Here is a 24,972-nt window from a genome sequence, read left to right as displayed (position 1 = left end):
TTGTCAGTTTTCAAGGCATTTCCCCTACTTCTCATTTGAGTAGCCTAAACTCCAGTGGGTGGGCCAGGTAACAAGCCGAGAATAACACGTAAAGTTACAGTCGTTCAAACAAGAGCCTTAAGCAGCAAGCTGAAATATATGATAATGTTGCTAGGTGTTATGGTAGTTAGGTGTTCTTTTGTGTCAATGTGGTACCTGTAAGAAGATATGGGTGGAGTTTAGCCTATCAGGTCACAGCCTGATGACCTCCCTTGGAGAGATGCTACCAAGATAGATAGCTCTCTGGAGGCCAGTCTCTCTCTCACCCTGTCTCCTTCTGCCTTGACCTTCCTGCTTGCTGACCCTGACAGCTGCTGGAGCCCTGCCATGCTTCCGCCAACATTGGATCCACAAGACTTTGCACCCACCGGCCTGTGATCTTCCTGCATTCTGTGTCACTGCATGTGGTTGTGTGAGTCTGAAGAGGGACTTATGGACTAGTATTAGACTTAGGGACCTGAGTCGGACTGGGCTGGGATGTTTTCTTGATATATATAATGACCTCTTGATATAAAGCTCTTTCTTACATATATCTGCTTGTCACTGGATTAGTTTCTCTAGTCAACCCAGTCTAGCACCAGTGTATCATTGAGTCAGTTCTGATGCAAAATGACCCTATGTGCAACAGAACAATACGCCACCTGGTCTGGCACCATCTTCACAATCATTGCTATTATTCCAATTGTTAAAGCCACTTTGTCAATCTATCAGGTTGAGGTAGTTAGTTTATTGTGCCAACCTGGCCGATAAACACATGTGGGGTTAATTGAAGGGCGGAGGGATAAATGGCTCAGTGAGCCTCGCCTTTCTAGTTCTCAGGTCTCTTGCTTTGTGATGGTCAGACCAGGGTGCAGCTGCCTTAGCCAGTTCCCTCCTTCAACTGACAAGGCTCACTTCTTGCAAGACATCCCTGAGAAGCCACATAGACCTCCCCCGATGCAGCCCTGGGTGCCAGCGCTGAGATGTTTACGCATTCACTGACTCGGCTTTCCTCCTGCAGTCGGCATCATTGCGTCCATTTTGTGAGATGGAGGAGGACTTTGTGGGCTGGTGTTGGACATATGGGCTAATGTTGGACTTGTGGGCTTGGGCAGAACTGGGTTGGGATGTTTTCTTGATGTGCACTTAACCTTTATATAAAACTCTTTCTTATACACGAGTTTCTGTGGATTTGTTTCTCTAAAGTTCCCAGACTAACATAAGGGTCTTCTTTTTTGCTGATTCTCTAGCAAGCATGGCTTCCTTTTCCAGGGCTTGGTCCCTGCTGATCATCTGTCCAAAGTACGTGAGACATCCTCTCCTGTAAGGAGCTTTTGGCTGTATTTCTTCCAAGCCTTTCCATTGTTCTCCATGGAATAGTTGATGATGTTTGTCAATGCTACAATCCAAAGTCACCCATTCTTCTTCAGTCTTCCTTATGCCTTGTCTAGCTTCCACAGGCACAGGAGGAAACTGAAAATACCACAAGCTAACACAGAGGGAGAGATAAAATTTTGAGATGGCAGGCAATAAACACACTTCGGGTAACATAAATTCCTGCTTTCATTGCTTTATGGGAAAAGAAAGACAGTTTACAAATTAGATATTACCTATTAAGAGAACCTAGCCTAAGACCACACTTAATAACAACAACAACCAAATAGCTGACACCCATCTTAAATATTTCACACCACCGTGCACCTCAGACAATTAATTCAATAATCAAAACCTTGTCTTAGGGACCCAACTATTCATCTTCATGGAAGAGAGACCATTAAAAACCAAACCAAACAGCTCTGGCAGCCCCATAACTTCACCCCTTCACCTTAGCTCTTCTTTGGTCTCAGGTAACTTTTCCTTCCAGTTTGTGGAAGGCTCTATTAGCAGAAAATAGTCTCTAATGTCTAGAAAGGTTTCAGATTAATAGACGGCATTTGTCCTGTGGGTGGGTAGCTACCGTGGGCTGGTTGGCCAGAGGCAGCTGGAGCCACAGACACCTGGGGCAGGGCAGCAGGCAGGTAGGGGAGGGAGGCAGCAGGAGAAGAAGGTTGGAAGTCAGGGAAGGGGCTCTTAGACACAGTTTCAGCTTTAACCTGCTCAGTGGTCTCTCTCAACTGGTAATGTAAATGACAGTGGCTGTTCGGCACCCCCCACCCGTCCCCATTGGTATGTATCCAGGGCACCTGCCACAGCTTAGATATGCCTTCGAGTCTACTCTCCCACTCTCCATCAATGGTGGAGTGGGGGTGTTCTTGTCACAGACTCGCCACCCAGGCACCCTTGGCCCACCCTCAGAGTCTGCACTCTTAGCATGTCCTACAAGGGTCCAGGAGATGTGGCGTTGTGTGTGTGGCAGGTGACTTTTTAGTGCTCTACTTGCATTAACTCACTGAACCCTTACTAAGGCCCCGTGAGGCCGGGACTATGATCACCCCTAGTATCCACTGATCGTTAATTGATTTTCTGAATGGAAAGATGGGGTTTCGGCATTGGAGTCCATCAGACAGAAAACCGTTACCAAACTCACACCAAGCAGCCAGGGAGAAGATGTGTCCTTACCGCGGCCATTCCCTCCACGACCTTCTGCTTATCCACCTGCAAGATGCCGTTCTTGGCCGTGCGTGAGACGCGCAGCTCATGCCAGTGGCCCAGGGAGAGGGGTTCTTCACTCCTGTGGCAAGAAAGAAGTTGAGCACATTGGGTGTACGCACTGGGAGCATTAGTCTCCTCCTGATCAACCCGACAGCAGCCAGGAGCGCCGCACGTTGCAATCTAGCCTGCAAACAGAAAAGGATACGCCATGCCTGCTTAGATGCAAAGGCAAGACTCCGCAGCTGCTGCCGGGCAGATGCCAACTCCTAGAGATCCTAGAGGACAGAGGGGGTCTGCCCCCGGGTTCCCACAGAAGAACATCTCCATGGAAACAGATGGCCCCAGCGTTCCCCCAGTAGCGGTGGAGAGGTTTGAACAGTCTCACCTTGGGTTAGCAGTCAGCTTAAACCACTGAGAGACCAGGACACCCTCCAGGCTACAAAGACTACTTTAAAAAAAAATTCCTAACAGCAAGCCTAGACCGTGGGCATGGTGGCAGATAACGTGAAGCTCAAAAGTAGCCCTAACTTTACAAAAGCTTTAAAAAAGGAGAGCACCATTGTATGGGCAATGATGTAAAGCAAAACCAAACAACAGGTTCTTTGGTGTCCTGATGCCCGATGTCTGCAGACCTCCTTTGAATTTTTAAAAATAAAGAAGTGCATAAAAGACAGATGGAGAGAAGGATGTGAGGAAGAATACTGATGTGACACAGCAAATATAGCAAGATGCTGATGATGGAAAAACTCGAAACCAAACTCATTGCTGTCGAATTGATTCCGAATCATAACAACCCTGTAAGACAGAGCAGAACCATCCTGGGGATTTCTGGGGCTGTAAACTTTTACAGGAGCAGAAAGCCTCAGCTTTCTCCCACGGAGCAGCTAGTGGTTTCAAACTGCAAACCTTGTGGTTAACAGCACAAAGTGTAGCCCACAAACCAATAGAAAGCAGGTGGTAAGTATAAGGGTGCTTATTATATATTCCTATTAACATTTCTACATGTCCGAAATGTCTCATGATAAAATGCCAAGGGGGAATCAGATTGCATGACTTCTGGTATGGTGACAGGGATTAAGACCATATTAAAATTCAAAGATTCATTCATGGTGGAAGCGTGTGAAATTCAAAGACATTGATGGCACTACACCTGCTACCTCTCATCTCTTGGAGGTGTGGGATGTAGGATGCATTTGTCTGTCTAACAGGGTCCTATTTCTGGCCCACACTAAGCTTCCCAATATGTGTTGATCTTGAATCCTCTTCAGAAAGCCTTCATGAATATCGATGGGAACAATTATCGAAAGGTCATCGCCCCCCTTGCTTGAGTTTTGGCTCTGGTAAATGCTTTTGTAATTTGTCCTTAGCAATTAGAATTTAATCACCTTGACTAAATCAATATGCAATAAAGAAGCTGGCTGCACGTTGGAAGTGGTTGGAAGTAGTCTGTCTCCAGGAGCAGGGTCAGGGTGGTAGCTGTGTTCTGGTCCAGCCCAGGTCACTCTGGGTCAATATGCGCCTTCCTTGGTGCAATACTATGGAGTAGGGGCAGCAGCTGCTCATTTCAATGTCTTGATTTTTTTTTTTTTTGCAATCCAGTACAACAACAACATACAGGCTACAGTACCACGACAGAGGTACACAGTCCTTAGAATAATCACTCATGGGATGGAAGGCGGCATTTGAACCCAGGACAAACTTCAGAAGGTGAGAAGGGTTAGGAACGGGGTCAAGGAACTGGGAAACGCAGAGGATGCGGGATGGGCGCTGTTACATTGTGGGGAGGGCAATCAATGACACGTAACAAACTGGGTGTAAAATGTGGAGTGGGAAACCGATTTACTCAGTCCATTCTCGCCCAATTGACAAGATGGTTTGGATTATGACCCCAGGGGGTTGCCGTGTGTCCAAATGGACTCAACAGCAACTGGAGAAAAAAAAAACACTCAAAAATTCTTCTTCCGGTTACCTTCCCTGATAGGTAAGGAAACAATAACTTTTTAAAAAAAATTAAAACTACCTCTTGTCAAAAATAGGCACAGAGTTTGGGAGGGAGGAGGGAAGGTGAGGGGAAAAGGGGGAACAGATTACAAGGATCTAGATATAACCTCCTCCCTGGGGGATGGACAGTGGAGAAGTTGGTGAAGGAGACATTGGACAGTATAAAACATGGCAAAATAATAAGTTATACATTATCAAGGGTTCATGGGGGAGGGGGAGCTGGGCGGGGGGAAGGAGGAGCTGATTCCAAGGGCTCAAGTAGAAAGCAAATGTTTTGAGAATTTTGAGGCCACAAGTATACAGATGTGCTTGACATAATGGATGTATGTGTGGATTGTGATCAGAGCTGTCCAAGCCCCCAATAAAATGATTTAATTATTTATAAAAATAGGCACAGTTACCAACGAGGGAATAGCTGCACTACCAAGGAGGCTGTGGACCCCGCAGCCAGAGCTGCCACTGCCGAGATGAGCGTAGAGGGAACCATCTGTCAGGGAGGAGTGCTGATTCCGGCTCTGTGCCCCCCTCCACACCCCCGCACCTACACGACTTCCAGAAGAAGCCGCTTGAAAGTGCAAGATGAGGCTCAAGAGGTTTTCCTTTTTCAAACTGACTAGCAGTGCCTAATGAGTTGCCAAGAGTGTTTTGCATAATCATATGTAAATGGACTCACATGACTCACCAAAGTTGTGTTGAGATGTAGGTCGTGTTTCCATAAACACACACACAAAACAAAAACACACTGCCATCCCGTGGAGTCCCACTTGCAGTGACCCTATGCTGTGGGCTTTCTGAAGCTGCAAGAACAGACAGCCCCCACTTTATCTGGGAGTGACTGGTGGGTTTGAACTGCCCACCTTGTGGTTAGCTGTCTGACCATACGAAAATGTGTGTCCATTCCCCCAGGTGGGAGGTGCCATTGCTGTGTGACAAAGCAGCTGGGGACAGAAAAGAGTAGTTCCTTTTAAAAACTGTTGAAACCGGATGCTGTGAGCAAGGAGTCCGGCTGAAGCTGTGGATGAAGTGCCATTTGCTACTTACCGAAAGGTTGGCAGTTCAAACTCACCACCTGCTCTGTGGGAGAAAGACGAGGCTGTCTGCTCCCATAAAGACGGAGGACCTCAGAAACCCCCGTTCAGGTGCTCTGTTGGAACCAACTCCACAGCAGGGGTTTAATTTGAAGAGCACTTCCCAGAGACCATGGGAAATGGCCTTGGGGAAGTCTGCTGCACAGACCTCTTTAAAGTGCTAGGGACAAGGCGTGATGGCCACATCTCACCCACACTCGCTTTCTAGAAACGGCAGGCCAGTTGTTGAAAACATGATTAGAGTAGAGCTCATCATTCTCTGAGAACAAAACCCAAACCCACAAAACACCAAAATGACCCAGTTCTGGCTGTTGGCCACTACTGAGAAAAACATGTGCTCCGGCCTCCAGAGAGAAGAATTGGATGTGTGTATGAACACGGAGCACGTCTGCAGGAGCTGGGTGGACTGCAGGCTGCCAGTTAAAACCACCGTGGAGGAAACCCAGTGAGAGGCAGGAAGTCCTGAGAAATAAGGCAAATATCAGTCCCACCAACTGCAGGCGGCAGGGCATCCCACAGACGCTGCCTCACGGGTGGGAGCGATGGATCTGCTCGGTGCATTAGAAGTACAAACTAGACAATAGGAGAAAAGTTATATGGCTGTTCAGAACCAGTTCTGCAAACAGCAGCCAATGCTTTAAACGCGGGAGGGGGCCCCGGTTAGCTCATTGCTGCCGACCAAGTGTGATCTACTCTGGAACATCTCAGGAGCTCTACTTCTGGAAAACCCTGCCATTTTCCTCTAACCCATGGTGCAGGGTGGGGGGCGGTAGCAGGGTCTGCTGATCTGCAGCTGGGTCATTTTACAAGGAGGGGAGCCCTGAACCACTCATAAAGAACACAAATATGCAGCCGGCTTAGCTCTTGCCAGGGGCAGGGGCTGCCTCCCTGACAAGGGACTGTCAGGCTCCCTAACAGAGGAAATCGTCAGGGAGACATGTGGGTGCTTTGCATGCACTGTTGCTAAATAACTCAAACAAACAAATAAACTAAACAACCCACTGCTGTGGAGTCCTCTGGGTCTAGTGACCCTAAAGGGCAGGGTAGACCTGCTTCTTGGGGTTTCCCGAGACTGCAACTTCAGGAGGACAGGCAGCCTTCTCTTGCCCCCAGGAAGGGCTGGTAGCTTCAAAGCGCAGATGTTGTGGCTAGCAGCATGGTGCACAGCCCACTATGCTACACTATCAGAGGTCCCAGCAAATACCTGTCACTGTTGGGAGCCACTGAGTCATTTCTGACTCGCCGCACCCCGAAGTACAATAGAACGAAACCGCCCTGTCCCGCGCCACCCTCTCAACTGTTCTTCTGTTTGAGCCCATTGTCGCAGCCACCAGATCAGTCCACCTTGTTGAGGACCTGCCTCTCGTTCACTGCCCTTCTGCTTCACCAAGCACGAGGTCCTTCTCCAAGGACTGCTCTCTCCTGACAACACGTCCAAAGTACATGAGACGGAGCCTGGCCATCCTTGCCTTTAAGGAACATTCTGGCTGTACTTCTTCCAAGACAGGTCTCTTTGTTCCTTTGGCAGTCCGCGGGACTTCTTTATTATTCTCCAGCACCATCATACCAAGGCGTTGCTTCTTCGTTGGGCTTCGTCACTCATTGCCCAACTTCCACCTGCAGAGGAGGTGACTGAGCATGCCAGGCCTGGGCCAGGGGCATCTTAGTTCGCAAAGTCACAGCCTCCTTTGTCAACACTTTAAAGAGATCTTGTGCAGCAGACTTACCTGAGGACAGTAACTAAATACCCAGTTCCTATCAAGTAAAAATAGGAGGACAGTGAAAGGGGGTGGGAGACCTCAGCGACATGGATTGGCACAGTGGCTGCAGAGATGGCTTCACACATGGCAGCGACTGAGAGGGTGGCACAGGACCTGCGATGTTCCAATCTGCTGGGAGCAGTGTTGCTATCAGTTGGCACCTACGCCACAACACTCAACACCAACATCAAAGAAACGGAGTCCCCTGGTGGCAGACTGGGGGAAGTGCAGGGGTGTGGGCGTGGCTCCGGGGTGTGTGAGTGGCTCCGGGGTGTGGGCAGGGCAGGGGTGTGGGCGTGGCTCAGAGGAAACATGGCATCCCTGTCATCTATAATTCCCAACCTACTCAGTGAGGGGCCACAGGATCGGTGTGGATTTATGCAAGAAGAGAGGACAAGGGGAAAGTTAAAAATCTAAAGTGTGGCCCCCAAGGGCCTTTCTGGTTAATGGCTAAAAAGCAAAGAATGCTTTGGAACTAGTGACTTCTATTTGTGGAAGCACCTGCCCTGTGAAGTTTTGATCGGTAAATTGCGATAGATCTAGTTTCTCCACATTACAACACCTCGAGGCCCTGTCCCCACTGGAAACAAGCCCGTTTTCCATGACTTAAAGCGGAGACAATTACCCGCTGGGTAAAATTACCTGAAAACAAAAAGAAACGTTTGCCTGAAAGCACACATGGTGTTGGAATCAAGACAGGTTTCAGAAAAGATGAAGGCAGAGCAACAATAGAAAGAGGGAGAGCTGGGGGGAGGCAGATGGGTTTTTTTGTTTTGTTTTTTGCAAAGTGCCCACTGTTTGGCTTTTAGAAGTTTCTGGAATGCATTAGCCTCACCTGAGCACTCCGGTTCCCGAGCCACAGTCAAAGCGGAACTCCACATGGCTCCCGGCCATGTTGATGGACAGGAAGTCTTTGCTGCCCGTGTCGTAGCTGTAGAGGATGACGCCTTCTCCCGAGTCGGGCCGGAATGTGATCTCAAACTCCATGAAGGAGAGGTAGTGCTGAGGCTCCAGGGGCCAGGGGGTCGCTGCGTAGGATCTCAGGGATGCTCTGAATTGAGGAACGGCCAGGGTGAAAGCTGAGGAGACAAGTGTGCGTCAGTCATCGCTCTGGCAGACACTGGCTAGTTGTGCACCTGCAGCCACATGGCTTTCCTTGTGGGTCCAGAGATAATCTCCATTCTCTAGCTGCCCCATGACTTAAGCACTCAGCTGGCTACCAATCACAAGGCTGGCAGTTTACATCCTCCCCATGGAAGCAAGGCCTGGGGACCTGTTCCGTAGCTAAGATTATAGCCAAGAAAACCCTAACAGGTAGTTCTCCTCTGTCGCTGGGGGTCACTTTGCGTCAGAGTCAACTCAACAACACCCACCAACAAGGACCATTTTGTGGTAACGGGACAGAATGCAGGCCAAAGGCATGTGGACTGGCACAGCCTCACTCCACGCTCCATGTCTCTGTAAGCGGCGTTGGCATACTGTGCCTTCTAGACATTTTACTAGGTCCTTTGAAATTTGAGATGACACAATGGTTTTGAAAGCATGACGCGTGTCACATCCACGTTTAATCGCTAGGGGAGGGGGGGGGGTCGGTTGAGCTTGGCCTTTCTTAGCAATAGTTCTCTTTTGGTTTTGGTTTCAGAGTTCCCGAAGAGGTCAAGCATGCTCAGCCCCTAGATTTTCAGTGACTGTGTGTGTCCTTCCATCATCAAGGTACGGGCCCCACTGAGTGGACGTGGGGGGTGAGGGTAGGGATGGACAATTCAGCAGGCCAGCTGGAAGAAGACAAATGACCCTGTGAGTGCCATCACTGGGTGAATATTTCTCTTGATCCTTTAAGATCGGCTCGTATTGCTTATTTAACCACTTGATGTGGTTCTATCTGTCGATGTGAGTTTGGTGAGTCACCACTATGGGAAATTCTCTGTAAGGTGCTGGTCTCGGTCCCCTGGTAGCACCACACAGTCTCGGGGGGGGGGGGTGGGGGTGTCAACGAAAGCCTTTACACCACTTCCCAAGCTCTTCTCCAAATCTGTCAGCTCCCCTAAGACCAGAGGCTTGGCATGCTTCTTCACTCAGTTTCACACAAACCTCACCAGTGAGTTTGAAAGTTATCGGAGGACCAGCAAGTCCCTGTACTTGCTAAGCTTGAGTGCATGTTAAACCAACTGCATTTGGAGTTCAATGCTTTGGCATTAGAAACCCTCCAACCCAGTCAAAGGGATTCTCCTGTCCCTTTCGGCAAAGTGACATCAGTCCCACCACACTGCATAACCTCAGCCTCACTGACACTGAGTGGACTCTGACTCACAGTGACCCTAGAGGACAGACCAGAACTGCCCCTGAGGGTTTCCCAGGCTGTAATCTTCACAGGAACACAAAGCCTCATCTTTCTCGCACAGAGTGGCTGATGGGTTACAACCACCAACCTAGTAACCCAAATCTTACCACCAAGATCCCCTCAAAATGTACAGGGCTTTCCTAATGCAGCAGAAATTAAAAAAAAAAAAAAAAAGATCCACCCAGCCTCCCTGCCATTGAGTTGATTCCAACTCGTAGTGAGCCCATAAGACAGAGAACTATCCTTGTGTCTTTCTGAGGCTGAAAATCGTTATGGGAGTAGAAAGCCTCATCTTTCTCCCCGGGAGCAGCTGGTGGCTTCGAATGGCTGGCCTTGTAGTTAGCAGCCCCCACGGGTAACCCACTATGCTGCACTGATGGGAAATGTCCTCCAGGTGGAAGGGTCCCGCAGACAGGAATGACCAGACCTTGCATGCTGCTCACCGTCTTCACAGTGCCGCCCCCTGAAGCCGAGGGGACAGAGGCAAATGTAGGAGTCCGCGTTGACTGCCGTGCAGGTGCCGCCGTTGATGCACAAGGCTTCATCGCAGACGCCACTGCTGCACTCCCCTAAACACAGAGCGGGGACAGCAAGCCGCTCACCAGAGCATCCGCAGATGATGGGCCAGCCCCTCCCCCGCTCCCTCTGCCACAGGCATATAGGTAGGCTGGCTGGCACCCGAGGGCACAACTGTGAGCCTGCCTGCAGGATAAGTGACCCTGTTTTCCTTTGCATTTGATTCGGGGTCCTTTCAAGGAGAGCCACCTAGACTTGTCAAAACATGGCAGACCCCAGAAATCCAGCAGAGAGTGGGGCCACCGATGGGATGGCTCGGTTGCTTCCCCTTTTGTTCACCCTCTCTTGATCCCCGAGATTGTCGCTGCGATCTCTCTGATGTCACCAGAGTGCTTAAAGTGCTCCACTGGGTGCCAGCCCAATTAGCTTCAGTGTGGCCGCTGTGCCTGTGCGTCCAGAGTTGAGGCCAGCAAGATAAGCCCTGTCAGAACTGAGCAGCCTTGTCTAAGCTGATTAAGTGGCCCAAGCGACTGACTTCCCTGTCTGGAGTGGGAGGGGCAGGAGAGGGCTCCGTAATATCTTAGCGTGTGGGTTCCATCGGCCCTCTTGTTACACTTTAGGAGGGACCCTGAGGTTCATGTGGTGAAAGGGCCCCACATCAGATTGGTTAGCTTTCTTTGTCAAACACACCAGAGAAGGCCCAGGAGGCCCTTGTCAGTGCCGAGCACATCTCATAACATGAAACAAAGCAAAACAGAGAACAAAACAGTCTTTTCCTGCATGGTTGGTCTTCTGCTCCCATGATCTTCCGGTCCCGAACTGTGTCTCAAACTGGATTAGACACAATCTGGCCCAGTACCGCCCGAGGGAGTAAGGGAGTATAAAACGCTTCTTCTGGGAAGGAAGCTCAAGGGAAGGGGAGAGGCCAGAGCTACGAACAGGCTAAAGCAAGAGTGGGGTTAGGCAGCCCGGAGGAAGGGAAGTGCCCTCTGAGAACTAACCCCACGTTTGGCAGGGATGGTGAGATGTGGAAGAGAAAACGTGGCTGCAGGTGGTAATATCACCTGCCAGGTGTCGCATGGAGGAACCATGATTCGGAAACCCTTGTCACCCTCTCGTGGAAGCCTGCAGCTTCATTTGAGACCCACCGTTGTTTGCCTGAACCCAGAGATCGCCTTTCTCCTTGGAGAGCTTGGCAGCTCAGGGGGACGAAGACAAAGGAGGGGGCAGTGCAGGGTGCTCTACCTGGTGGCTGAGTGGTAGGATTCTCACCTTCTGTCTGGGGGACCTGGGTTCAATCCCCAGACATCACAGCTCATGCACAACCATCACCCATTTGTCAGTGGTGGGTTGCACGTTTCTATGGCTGAGCGGGAATTAAAACGGGATGGTGTACTTCTGGAAATCAGCTGAAGAAAACACTAGGGAACACAATTGTCTGATGGCGGCCTCTTGTGGGGATGGTGCAGAAGCAGGCAGGGGCACATGGTGTGTGCCTGAGTCAGGGGCCGACTCCTGGGGGGCTAGCAGCAACAGTACGGAGGGAGGTCAATGGGAAGGTGGAGGAAGGTTAACCGGTGCCATTCTTATAGCCCAGGGGGAAGGACAAAGGCAGGTGACCAGCACCCACCATGAAAGCACACAGGGAGAGATGGAATGACCCGATCACTGCATCCGGGTGCCATCGGCTTCACGGAGTGTTTTTTATTCCACTGTGCTAGAATTTTAACCAACCGGCAGGAATCAGTTCTAACTCAACTCTGAGACATCTGATCTACCTTCGTAAGTGACCATAAAGCCTTGAAATGACCAGATCGATCTTGTAGGTCAATCTCCTGAATAGATGTTTGTGGAAAGACTCACTGCCCCATCAGGTCATTGGAAAGAGAAGAAACCATCTGTCCCCTGCCTTGCAGGGAGAGTCCAGAACTTAACCATACCGATAGCACATATTTACATCACTGCAACCATGTGCAAGAGCCTATTCTACGCCAAAATGCGTTCTCACAAAACTCTCCTACAGGGCAGGTACTATTTATAGATAGTTGTAAGGAAGCTGAATGGTGACTTGACTTGCCAAATCCAGGTAGCCTGCCTTCAGAGTTCGGATTCTTAACTACCGGATGAGACTCTTGGTGAAACTGCTGGTTTGGGTGTTCTGATTCATCATAGACATTCCAGAAGAAGGACTTTGGAGACATCGTCTGACCACAGGGGGCCATTGGTTTATCTGTGCTGTTCTCAGTTGCGTTGGCTACATGATCCAGTTGAGAGAGAAAACATTATCCCAGGGAATAAGATACAGATACAGTGACCTTTATCTGCCGTACTTCCAACAATACCTGTAGGAATGGGCAAGGCGTAGGGACGCCATCAGAGGCCAACTTGGGAGCCTTAGATGCAGCAGATGCGATGGTGAGAACGGCAGGCTGCGGGCTGTGGGCGTACCGTTTACTGCCTGAGTGCTCTTGGACAAGTCCCTTAAATGTTCTGTTTTGAGGGTTCTCATCAGTAACACACAGCTAGGCAGAGTACCCATTTCATAGGATTCTTGGAAAGTTTAACGTAGTAAGTGATTGGACTGCTGTCTGCATATGGTAGCGGTTCAACTGATATCAGCTAGTCAGTGAACCAGACCAAAAGGTAGGTGAGACCATGAGGCCTAAACCCCGGGTCTGAGGGCAGAGTGGCGAGCAGACTGGATTGAAATGTGAGAAAACAGAGGCAAACATGCTAAGGAGAGAATTGAGGCAGCGGGTGACTGCCAGCCTTTCGAAATAACATTTTGGGCATGGAGTGGTGGGTAAAGAAACTCCAGAAGGAGTCTTGCCTTATTTTTGTCATTTTTTGCCAAGAATCATGCCATGCGAGGCTGAGACATTCAGGGGTGCGATGCCATTGATTCGTGATGATGAGCGAGAATAAAGGCAATGGCAAAGACATCAACCAAGAGGTCTGCTGCCAGTGGGCCCCCAAAGTAGCCGACCCTGGAACGATGCACTGCCTTAAGTGAGCAACTAACATCCTTAAGGATTGAACCACACTCTGAGCTCTGCCTGCCGTTAAAAGCTTTCACCATGCCTGTTTCTTCACCTGCTAACTGGGGGTAAGAATACTGGAAACCTCCTAGATTCCATGTAACAGCTTGAGAAGGGGGCATGTGAGAAAGCCTTTGGCACCCAGGCCAGAAATGTGAGTTCAGCCATTTCTTTCAGAAGCGGGGCACATATGAAAGCTCCATGCATTACTGGGTTGACGTTCCTTAGAGAAGGTCTACGGGTGAACTTGCTTATGGTTTTGTCCCATGAGACCATGTGTTTCTCATGGAGAGATTCAAGGCTGCTGCAGGATACAGCCAAGGGTCATAGGCACACCTTCGTCTTCAGACCAAGGGTCATCAGGTCTGCAGAGGACCAACCTCGCCACTTGCGTCCACTCCTTCCTGGAATTCTACATTAAGCAGCCACTTGGGTTTGCCCTCATCTGAGCAAGAGATCCCATCCCAGTCCACTGTGTGGCCACTTACCCACGTCGGCCCCACTGAGCCCTTTGCCCAGGGGCCAGGGCCGCAGGTCGATTCTCTTGCCATTAACTGTGAGCGACTGAACACACCCCCGAAAGCCTTGGTTCGTTCCCGTTGCTCTGACCAACCAGTAAGCGCTGGGAGTGCCACCAAGATAGAGAGGCGTCCGGAAGGTGATTTTACTGTACTCGCCCTTGAAGAGAGAGGAAAACCGATCTGCATTATACACAAGCAAAGCCAAAGGAGACCAAATTTTGCCAAGGGACACGATTAGGCTGTAGGGTCGAGTGCTAGCGGTTGCTGTCCAGCCATACTTTTCTTTAAGACATTGTCCCACTGGCACTTCAAACCCCTGGTTACCATGGACTGTGTTTTCCAGAGGGAGGATTTTGGAATGTCTACAAGTGAAAAGGAGGTAGCCAATGCGAACCCAGCAGGCAGCGCACCCTACTGGGCACCCAATAACTTTCTCTTTCCAGCCCTGACCAACAGATGACGCAGCTTGAACTGGACATGAGATGCGTTTGGGGCTTCAAAAGTGATTCCACTGATGTGTGGGGATGTGGGCTAGCCTTTACCCCGTCCCTGTCCTGCTCACCTGTCTACTTGCAAGGAACTACCTGGGGACATTTCCAGTCTTAGACCAAGCTACAACTTGGATTGCGACGTGGGTTTTAGAGGTAAAATACAAGGCTGAAACCCTATTGCCACTGAGCCGGTTTCAACTCACAGTGATCTAATAGGACACACTACAATTGCCCGTTCCAATGCTGCAGCTCTATGCAAGCAGACTGCCACCTCTTTCTCTCGCAGTTGATGCTAATGCTCAGGCTTGCAGTTAGCAACTGAGTACTTTAACCACTGTGTTCCCAGGGCTGCTCCTGGCTAGACACTACGGGAAATGAAATTAAGACACCCTTGCTCATTCTTTATTTTTTAATTACCGAAATAGCTCATTCCTTTGGATAGAAGGGTTGAGGAAAGGCATTCTGCCAGAATTATAAAATGCCCAGAATGTAATCCACTGAGATGTAATCCTTAAAATTTTTTATTACCAACAAGCAGAACATGTCATCAATGTTTTATCATTTCTAATGAATAGAAGCAAATCAGGGGTAAGTAAGAGGTGGGGCTTCAGCTCAGCAACGTTCCAGGGCTTGCAGGATGTTTCATGGAGCAGTTAGATCATTTGCCACCATTGTACATGCTCGTTCTCTGTTAATAGATGTTAAGGATGGGGCTTTCTCCTGCGGTAAACATGTACCGTCTTGGAACCCCACAGAGGCAGTTCTGTCCCATCCGATAGGGTCGCTAGGAGTCAGCATCGACTTGATGGCAGTGCAGTTCACTTTTCTTTTCTGAGTGCTGTTGTTGGCTAAGCGTTGGCCTGCTAACTGCGAGGTCGGCGGTTCAAACCGGCCAGCGGCTCTTCAGGAGAACGACAAGGCTCTCTGTTCCCGAAAAAAACTGACAGCTTTGGAAAATGTATATTGGGCAGCTATGGGTCACAATGGCCTGGATGGAAGTGGGTTTGGTTGAAGGTTGACTTATGAAAACCCTCGGGTGGCCAACATGGTTTGTACTCTGCTGTGAACCAAAAGATGAGTGGTTCAAACATAGCCAGGGGTGCTGTGGAAGAAAGACCTGGAGAATAGTTTCCACAAAGATTATGCCCAAGAAACCCCAGGGGAGCAAAGAGCTACTCTACAACACAAGGGCCACCCTGAGTGTGAATCAAATTGGTGGCAGCAGGGATCCCACCCTCCCTATCTCTTACGCTATTCACTGACCCAGGACCCCAGCAAAGGGCCTGACAGCTCAGCCCTGCTCAGTCTGAGTGCCTAAAGATTGACAGCATTGAGCACACGGGCGGGCTGGATGACCCCTCTGTGAGGTTCCTCACAATGCCCAGACCAGCTTTACCTGCCTCTGAGGAGGAGGTGTGTGGCAGTGCTAGTGTGCCTTGCTTTCGACAGCAGCATCTTGGCCTTTTGTTCTTCCATTGTCTGGGGTTCCTGGAGCCTGCTTTGCCTGCCTGTGCAGAGATGTGGATGTTCCAGGGGGTTTGCCTTCCCCTGGGCACCTTCACCAGTTATCGACGGTACAGACGTTCGAAAGGCCGGTTGCTTTGCTTCGGGTCGAAGGAACTCAGTGTAGTTAAACCGGCCACTCCGGAGCACCCACCGAAGTCATCTCCTGCAGGACTTTCGCCTGACCACTGCTGCTTCCCTGCCCACTAGGTGCCCCCGGGAGGACTTCCTTCACACATCAGATGGGCAGGACTCTAAGGCCGTTCAGACTCTGTTTCTGGAGCGCCCCACTTAGGTAGAGCCACCCCTCCCCGGCAGTTTATTACACATTCTGCGTCTGTGGTCCTGCGTCCGCAATTTGTTTAGTAAGTGCCAGTAATGTAGATGCCAACTCTACCCTGAGTATGCAGATAATTAAATGATTCATGAAACTCATCACTGGAAGCATTAAAATCACAGACTCGAGAGATGGGAAAAATATGAAAATATATCATCTGAGCTTCCGTTAACTGGTGGACCCCTTCCCCATCCCTTGCTCCCCAAAGGTTCAGCTCTATTCCTTTTGTACACTGCCAAGGGCAGAGAACCATCTCCGGGATAATCGGATGCACCTCTTTGTACAATGGGATGGCGGCGACCCAGGCTTCCTCCATTCCGCTTCAGCCTCGGGAAGGCGCAGGCTAAAGGCTTCTCACTCCCAAGATTCTCTTGTTGGTTCTAGAATGAAAAGCCACGGCCCATATTTTGTCTTCTCTTCTCCAAACTTACGAGTCCTCCTTCCATCAATCTTTCCAGGGACTTCAAATCCTCCTCCTAGCTGGTGGCTGCTCTTAATCTGCTCCAGATTGTCCAGGGGCCTCTTAGCGTATGAGCCCAGAGCGGGATGCGGTCCTCGGGGAGAATGAGTTGCTATCGGGTAGAACAGGATTGCGATCTCCCTATTTCAGGGCACTGTGCCTCTGCCAGGAATCCCGGGGTGATGCATATGGTCAAACACTCATCTACCAGCCTCCAGGCAAGCAGTTCAAACCCAAGCAAGGCATCTCAGAAGACAAGCCTGGAGGCCTACGTCAGAGAGGGCAACAGGCTTCACAGCCTCATGCAGCACAGGTCGCCTTTGAGACGCACCGGGTTGCCATGAAGTGGGATGAACTCAGTGCCAACTCACCACACCATGCCTCTCTGCATGCAGCCAGCAGTGGCGTTAGCTGGCTGCTACCACAGGGCAGTGTGCTGGCCTTTATTAAACTCCGTGTTGAAGCAGATGGCACGCTCACACGTGCTGCTTCCACTTGTGATGTGGCTTCTCCAACCTGTCTTCCGGTTAGCGATTTGGATCCAACGTCAGGCCTCTTTTTCCTCTTAGACCTCACGTCTGTACATTAGAGCCATGGTTCTGCCCTGTGTGTGGCCCTCTAGTGCCTTTGCTCGCTTTTCCTTCCCTCCCACTATGGACATAAGCAAGCTCCCTGCATCCACACTCACTATATTTGGATTCGGGTTCCTTTTGAACCACTGGGGTCCCAACTAATGAGATTTCACTCTGTTTTGTTTTTTGGGGATCAGCGCAGCCTGGCTCTTTATATAATACGTGCTGCCAGCGGCGTGTGGAGCAGGGTGCGGGCTGGGAGGAAGCTGTTCGGTACACACGCAGGGCTTCTTGCTACAGTTTTTCCTCCGAGAATACAGACACCTGCCTGGTTATAATTACAGGCTCGCTTCCTTGGCAGTGGCTAATTCTACACTGTTTATTCTAAACACAGTCCTCAAATTGCCCGGAGCATGGCAAACATGCGAATACCTAGGTGATTTCTGAGTGGGCCAACAGTTCCATTATTTTGCCACTTCCTACAGCCATGGTGCCCCTCAATGGGGGAGTTGAACGGATGATGCCTGAATATCGAGCCAAGTAACCTTTTGGGGCAGTTTTCTCAAGCCGCAGGACTGCAGCCCCCCCCCCCACCTCTGACAAAGCTAGCTTGGTGTTTGCAGTCCCCATAGGGGTACAAACCACTGGAACACAGAGGGCTGGCAGTTCACACCCATCTGTTAGGGCCTCAGAAGAAAGCTCTGGCAATCAGTTTCCACAAAAATGACGAAAAACCCATGGGGCTCGGTTCTTCTGGAACACATGAGGTGGTCAGGTGAGATGCAGGTGACGACTTCATGTGGCCCTGTTAGCTATGATCTGTTCTGCCAGAAGCCGTTTTGTGACGTGTTCTAGACCCTAGCCTCTGTGCAGGCGGTGAGTCTCTTGGTCCAAAGAGAGTTCTGGGGTACATTTTAGACCCTCCTTGCCTGGATGAGACTTCAGGTATCATCCTCTGTTTCCCCAAAGTGGATGGATGGTCTACTGAAAGACAGAAGCCACATCTCTATTGGAGTCTCCCTTTGATGTGACCTCTGTTTCATGCCGGAACATTGGTAGAGGCAAGAAGACCAGCATTGACTTGGGGGCATTTGGGGCCTCTGGCTCTGAACCCTGTGTCCGGTTTGCCATTGCCTAACCTGCTGATAGGGACCCAGCAGCCCCCAGAACCATGTGGCAGATCTCCCTAAAGTTTCTCTCAAGCGTCACAGGGATTCAGAGACCCCGGGGGCTTGAGGGGTATGCTCAGGGGAGGAGTGGAAGTGGGGTGGAGGGTGAAGCAAAGGATGGGTCAGATAACATCTTGGAAGAGCTGGACTTTGGGGACATCTCTAATCTCCAACCCCTTGGACTACAAAAACCAAACCCACTGCCATGACATACGTTGATTCTGCCTCACAGTGAGTTAGAGGACAGTCGGTATGCCTGGAGACGGTAACTCTTTATGGAAGCAGAAAGCCTCCTCCTTCTCCTGAGGTGCAGCTCACCCAACTCAGAACCACTAACGCCACCTGAGTCAATGCCAAATCATAGCGATCCTCGAGGACAGGGCAGAACTTTCTGAAACTGTCACTCTTTCCCGAAGTAGAAAGCCCTGTCTCTCTCCCTTGAAGGCGCTGGTGGTTTCAAACGACTGACCTTTTGGATCACAGCCCAGTGTGTCACCAGTACACCACTGGGGCTCATTGAGACTGAACTGGTATTCACTAAAAAGAAATGACTCTCACATCGGGAGTCAGCATTGACCCCACGGCAATATATGTTTGTTTGTTTCCCGGTTCTCCCTCCTTGTCCCTCAGCTGTGGTGTCCTTGTGGAAAGAGAGCATGTCTTGGGGTGCAAGGTCCATGGATCTGTCCGCTCCCCACATAGATGCTTACAAACCCCATGTTTCTCTCGGGTGGCGGTGGGATGGATGTGGGTCCGGGAAGCCCAAGTGTCAAGCCCAAGCAGGCGCAGATCCCGGCTGAGTTGCGTGGGGTTTTGCCCTGAAAAACAGGCCTCCACCAAGCGCATCCAGCTCTCCGCAGAGTGGCCCTCGGTGCCTTGGTGGATGCTAAGTGATGTGTGTCAGGGGCGGGGGGAGGGGAGGCTCCGGCACTCACCTGGGACTGGCCCGTCACCGGAGTGCCATTGTTCACCTGCAGCAGTCCGTTCAGCCCGTCCCTGTAGAGCAGGACTGTGTGCCAGGCCCCCAGCTTGATTTTGGTCTTGCTGGTGAGGATGGCCACCCCGGTTCCACAATTAAACCTGCACAGGAGGCAAATAACAGGAAGGCTCTTTGGTCAACTGGGTTCCAACGCCATCAGCATCGCTTTTGAGAGAGGCGGCTGCTTTCTGGGCCAATCTGTTCAGAGTTCCAGGGTCTGATACCCGGCGTTGTTGGATTTTGGTACCTGGTAGGACTAGCCCCGTCTTCACGGAGGTAGTCACCACCTCAACATGACAATCCGCGCATAAAATCTCTCAACATCATAGCCATCAGGTCAACTCTGACTCACAGCGCTCCTATAGGAGAGTGGAAGTACTCTGATGGGTTTCGGAGCCTGTAAATCTTTATGGGAGGAGAAAGTCTCTTTTTTGTCCCTGGGAGCAGCTGGGGGTTTCAAACTGCTGACTTTGCAATGAGCATCCCAATGTGGAACTCAGTACACCCACCACCATAGCGCTTCAGAATCTTCCCCTGTGGGGCCTTCTTTAACCTCATTTTCTCAGCGGCTTAGAAAATGATCAGCGACCCTGGCCCTCCCTCTCCCTTTCTACAATGATCAGATTCTTGAAGCGGTTCCAAGTTGCAACAGATTTGATCACACGTCACTCTGCTCCCAGGGAGTTCTCTGGGGACGTCCCCCAACTCCCAAGTGGTCGGCTTAGCGATATTAATAAAACGTGAAAAGCCCAGGGTTCGCGCTCCTCTTGGCAAGCCGGGGGAACTGCCATCTGGGCTCCGCTGGGCCCAGATGCAGCATGTGGTCTCCTCGGGGAGCTGGGGGTGGGGTACCAGAGGCATACTTTCATACGGTGGCACTGCCCTAGTTTATTTCCAACTTCGGGACAGCCCAGAGGTGCCTACTGCTCACTGTGTCTGACCGGGGACCTTCTATCTTTCCAGTCAGCTTTCCAACAGCCTCCACACCACTTCCCCATGGAGTCTGTGGGGAAGGACTCATGGATGGAACAATCCTTCTAAGCGTCTGCATCGTCTGCTGCCCACTGTGGAGGGGCTGCCTGTCTTGCCTGCAGGCCCCTCATTGGGGTTAGAATCCCTCCTCGGCCACTGAAAGGTCCTAGAGGTCAAAGGGTTATGCGCTTGGTTGGTATGGCAGCTCCAGCCCACCCAGTGCCTCTCGGGGGACAGATCTGGAGGCGGCAGCCTAGAAAACCGTACAGGCAGCTCTACTCTCTCCTCGGCTCTCTGGCATCACGACGGACCGGAATGCTCAGCGTTAAACAACAGCAGCAGCCAGCCCCTTCCTGACATGGCCGCGGTGGGATCCTTCAGAAGGTTGGAGCCACGGCCCCGGGTCCTGATGGCCAGGATACAATGTCCAGAAATCAAAGAACTGAGCCAAGAATGGGGGTGTCGTTTCGAGGCCAAGGAAGCTGGTCAATAGTCTTCTTCAACTTAGCCAAAAGCACCTGATGTGTGTGTGCTGGAATGACCATGGTCATGGCAATCATAATCAAAGGGCAGTCAGTAAGGCCCATGCGGACTGAGTGCATACTGTGGGTCAGGCTCTGCTCTCAGCATTTCTTTTTGTTTATCATTAACTCATACAGGAACTCTGGCAGAGCCTTGGTTCACCAGCTCCCAGTTGAGACCCACTAGACACTCCCAGGGAGACAGATGTGATTGTGTGTCTCCATCCGCTTCTGAGCCTTGGAAACTCTGAGGGGCAATGTAACTCTCACCTATACAGTTATAATAAGTTAGAATCAACTAATGGCAGGGATTTTAATGAACTAACTTAACTCCCACAGCATCCCTCTGAAGAACAGCAGGGGAAGGGAGGGGAGGGACAGGGAGGCGAGGGGCTTTGCAAAAGGCCAGGCAGCGGCTGAATGCTTCCATTGGTACAGCACGGAGAAAGACACGGCTGGTCTTGACTTGTTGTTCTCGACTACCTATGCCTCAGGTCTGGCATCACAATGGTTAAGCACATGACTGTTTAACCGAAAGGTTGAGGGTTTGAATCCTCTCAGTGGCTCCTCAAGAAGAACACCAAGAAACCAACCTCGCCTGCCATTGAGTCAAGGCAGACAAACAGCACTCCTATAGAGCTAGGTGAAAGCTGCCCCGTGGGTTTCTGAGACTATAACTCTTTACAGGAGTGGAAAGCCTCATCTAGTGGTTTCAAACTTCTGACCTTGAGACTAGCAGCCCAGTAGAGACTGCAGCCTAGAAAGCTCCACAGGGCAGCACTACCAGGTCACATGGAGTCTACATGTCACTATCAAACAAAACAACACCCACCACCACCACCAAATCTGCCTGGTGGTAACTAGAACACAGGCTCTTTGCTTCCAGAAGCACACCAAGAAGCTATGGGTGGTCTCTAGTACTGTGCGGGGGAGAACTGACCAGGGCAGAGAGAATGAGACCAATCTTCCCTACATACTCAAGGGGAGAGAGGATGGAGACCGAGTCTCTGCCACCCCTTCCCCTCTGTCCTCCAGGGCTGTCTTTGCACAAGGGTTGAGGGGAGGTCCCCAACCCTTTTCCTGTCACATCCACTACACGGCCAGGAGAGAAGAGATGTTATCTCTTTGCTTTGGTGCTGCATCCCCAGCCCCTAGAACACTGCAATACACCATGGAAGAAACCCCCATAGACACATTTGCTGCTGAGTATTTTCAGAGGGCACCGCTATCTGGAAGGGTGAGAGTTGGTGTCTGCCAGGTGCTCTGTGGAATAAAGATGAGTCTTTCTCCTCCGGTCAATGAAGAGTGCCCGTCTCAGAAACCCCCTCTGCCCTGGAGGGTCGCCAGGAGTCGGAATGGACTAGATGGTAGTAAGTTGGGTTTGACATGTGGCAACGCCATGTGGCACAGGGTAGTAGACTCTGCAGGGCTCTCATGGCTGTGACCGTTCAAAACCAGATCACCACACCTTGCTTCCAAGACGCTTCTGGGGCAGATCAATATCACCAACCTTTGGAGTACCAGCGCAGTCCAGTGCTTAACTGTTGTGCCACCTCAAATCAGTAAACCAAACACATGCCACCAGTTCATTCCCGCTCCTAGTGACCCTATCTAGCATTCCTGGGGCTGAAAACCTTTATGGGAGCAGGACAGTCTCATCTTTATCCCTCGGAGCTGCTGGCTGGTTTGAACCTCCAACTGTGGGGTTAGCAGTCCCAACAATATCCCAGAGCTCCACCCAAGGCCTGTTTAACGTCTGGTGACAATATTCCACAGATTACTGCTACTCCAGTGTTAGCAGATCCGTCTTCCCCCAATTCGTTTTGTTCTGCTGCCTATAGGAATCCGTCCCACATATGGTTATTTGCACCATGGAAATAAACTGGAGACTTGTCTGAGGTACCCGCGGGCTCTGGCAGGCGTTACCTGAACTGGAGCGTGCGCCGGATGATGGCCAGGGACATGAAGTCCCCGCGCCCGTGCTCATTCTCGCCGCAGTAGAGCAGCAGGCCGTCCTCTGCTTCCGCCTGTTTGCACACAAAGGGAGCCACGTGAACAAGGAGCACCTTCTCGTGCATACAGTGCCATCGGGAAACACTCACAAGCACGAGACGTGCGCATTCTCCCTCTGAAGTCACAGCCCCCAAGGGGCAAGAGCAGGGATGCCAAGTCAGTCGCAGGGACCCAGACCCAATTCATTTTCAAGAAGCAGCTGGCTGCCATCTCAGCCGAGTGTGAGGTGTGGTGGTGAGGGGCCAGGAAGGCAGCCCTGCGTCTGACCTGCTCTTTACTTGCCTTTGCGGATCCATCTGCGGTGTTTCTGGAAAGCCCTCTATGTGAAGACTGGCGGCACAGAGGATGCGGATCCTCATGCCCATCAGATTCTCTTCTCATCAAAGAGCCTTCCTCTCCTCCCCACTCACCCTTCTTTTTTTAACTTCCCATTCCAGGAACAATTGTGGATTTCTTTCTTTCAGGGAGGAGAGGAATGCTATTTCTAGACTATCTCCTGGATACTCAGCACTGTGGCCATGACCTCCAGATGGACCTGCTTTCCAAATTTCTGTTGTCTGAGATGCCTGACAGCATTGTTTTAACCTAAAGGCATTGGTTCATTTCTGATCTGCAGGAGATTCAGGTCCCAGAGCATCTATGAAGTCCCCGCTACACTCCAGGGTTGTATAAGGTAGTTTTTATTCTATTTGTTCACTTTACAGTTTTTCAATGAGAAACAGACATTTGAGTTCCTTTTTAAAAAGGTTCTGAAATGCAGAACCCATGCTTCTTCTAATACTCTGCTCGGGGAAGCGTCATTATCATGAATAATACAGCTAGGACGCCTAGGTTCTCACTGAAACCTTCACGCCACTGACATCATACACACCCACTGGCCTTGAATATCACACCCACTGCTGCTACCCTGAATAATGGTCTTCTCTCTCCTGCTAGCTTGTGAATGGCTTACGGGCAATCTAGGTTCACATTGACCTTGGACCACCCCCTGCCACCCCTCCCCCTCCCTTTTAGTAGGTATCTATAAGTATTCTTATTAATTATTAAACAACCAAACACGCTTACCCTAAATTCAAGAGTAACTTGAAATGCCTGATAGGAGTTCCTCAGCGGTTCAAAGGTTACGTAGGAATGGCCAAAGAACTGAGGGTGCTGGATGGCAATGTCTGAAAAGACACACACAGACACTGTCAACACACGAAGGGCTGCTGCTTCACATCTTCGAAAGCAAAACTCCATCTACATGCTGCCTGGGTGCCATCGAGTCCAAAGCCTTGATGATCTCAAGCCTCATTCGCTCTCCCTCGCTTTTACTCTTTCTGCATTTTCTCTTCTTATTCCTTGAGACTTTGAGCCCCGAAATTATTTGAAGGAAACTGGATCTTTGGAGATGGCTACGGGCTTCCCTGGGCAGAAATCAATAACTTCACCAGGAATGATAACCGTTTTGCCAGCCGTCCTTCTGTGTCCAATTACTATCATTTTAGCCCCTCATGCCCGTGTTTCAACCGATTTTTCTTTGTAGAGATGAAATAACAGGACAGCCCACTTCTCCCAGGTGCTGTCGGGAGAATTCAATGTCCCTTTCAAGAGTGTGACAAGTTTGGTGAACAGAGAAACAGGGCTGCTGCCTAATTACAGGCGTGGGTTTCCTCATGATTTGTCAGTTCTCTGCTTTAAGGAGACTAGTCCCTGGAGACGGACATCATGCTTGGTAAAGGAGGGGCACAGTGAAAAAGAGGAGGGCCCCAAACCTGGTGGTTTGATACTGTGGCCAAAACAATGGGTTGGAACAGAGAGCGACTGTGAGGATGTGCAGGGCGGTGTGGCTCTGTTGTACGGAGATAAGGACACTGCGAGATGCAGCAGACTCGATGGCACCCAACAACACACAACACACTCAAGGAGTGATTCCTCTAAGAAGAAGTTCATCTTGGAAAGGGGTTTGGGGGTTGTTACTAGGAGCCCTTGACTCAATTCCACCTCATCATGACCCAAGGGTTCAAAGCGAGAGTCCCTTAATGGGGTTTTCTCAGCTGTAATCATTTATGAGAGTACACCATAGGCCTTTTTCTTGCGG

The 24,972-nt window shown here is 50.5% G+C and overlaps 1 protein-coding gene across 1 annotated transcript in view; it reads right to left on the bottom strand.

Annotated features, from left to right (window-relative positions):
- Positions 1-24,972, bottom strand: part of EGFLAM (EGF like, fibronectin type III and laminin G domains) — a 230,127-nt gene that overhangs the window by 28,246 nt on the left and 176,909 nt on the right. The window contains exons 9-15 of the mRNA XM_075540955.1: positions 23,958-24,058; positions 22,806-22,906; positions 19,343-19,487; positions 13,843-14,032; positions 10,244-10,369; positions 8,295-8,538; positions 2,578-2,689 (exon numbers count right to left, since the gene is read on the bottom strand). Coding sequence (XP_075397070.1) covers positions 2,578-2,689; positions 8,295-8,538; positions 10,244-10,369; positions 13,843-14,032; positions 19,343-19,487; positions 22,806-22,906; positions 23,958-24,058 — 1,019 coding nt within the window. The remainder of the gene's footprint in view (positions 1-2,577; positions 2,690-8,294; positions 8,539-10,243; positions 10,370-13,842; positions 14,033-19,342; positions 19,488-22,805; positions 22,907-23,957; positions 24,059-24,972) is intronic.

Source organism: Tenrec ecaudatus, chromosome 2 (genome assembly GCF_050624435.1).
Source record: "Tenrec ecaudatus isolate mTenEca1 chromosome 2, mTenEca1.hap1, whole genome shotgun sequence".
NCBI classification, from domain to species: Eukaryota; Metazoa; Chordata; class Mammalia; order Afrosoricida; family Tenrecidae; genus Tenrec; species Tenrec ecaudatus.
Note: the sequence above shows the minus strand (reverse complement) of the source record. Positions and strands in the feature narration are given on the sequence as shown.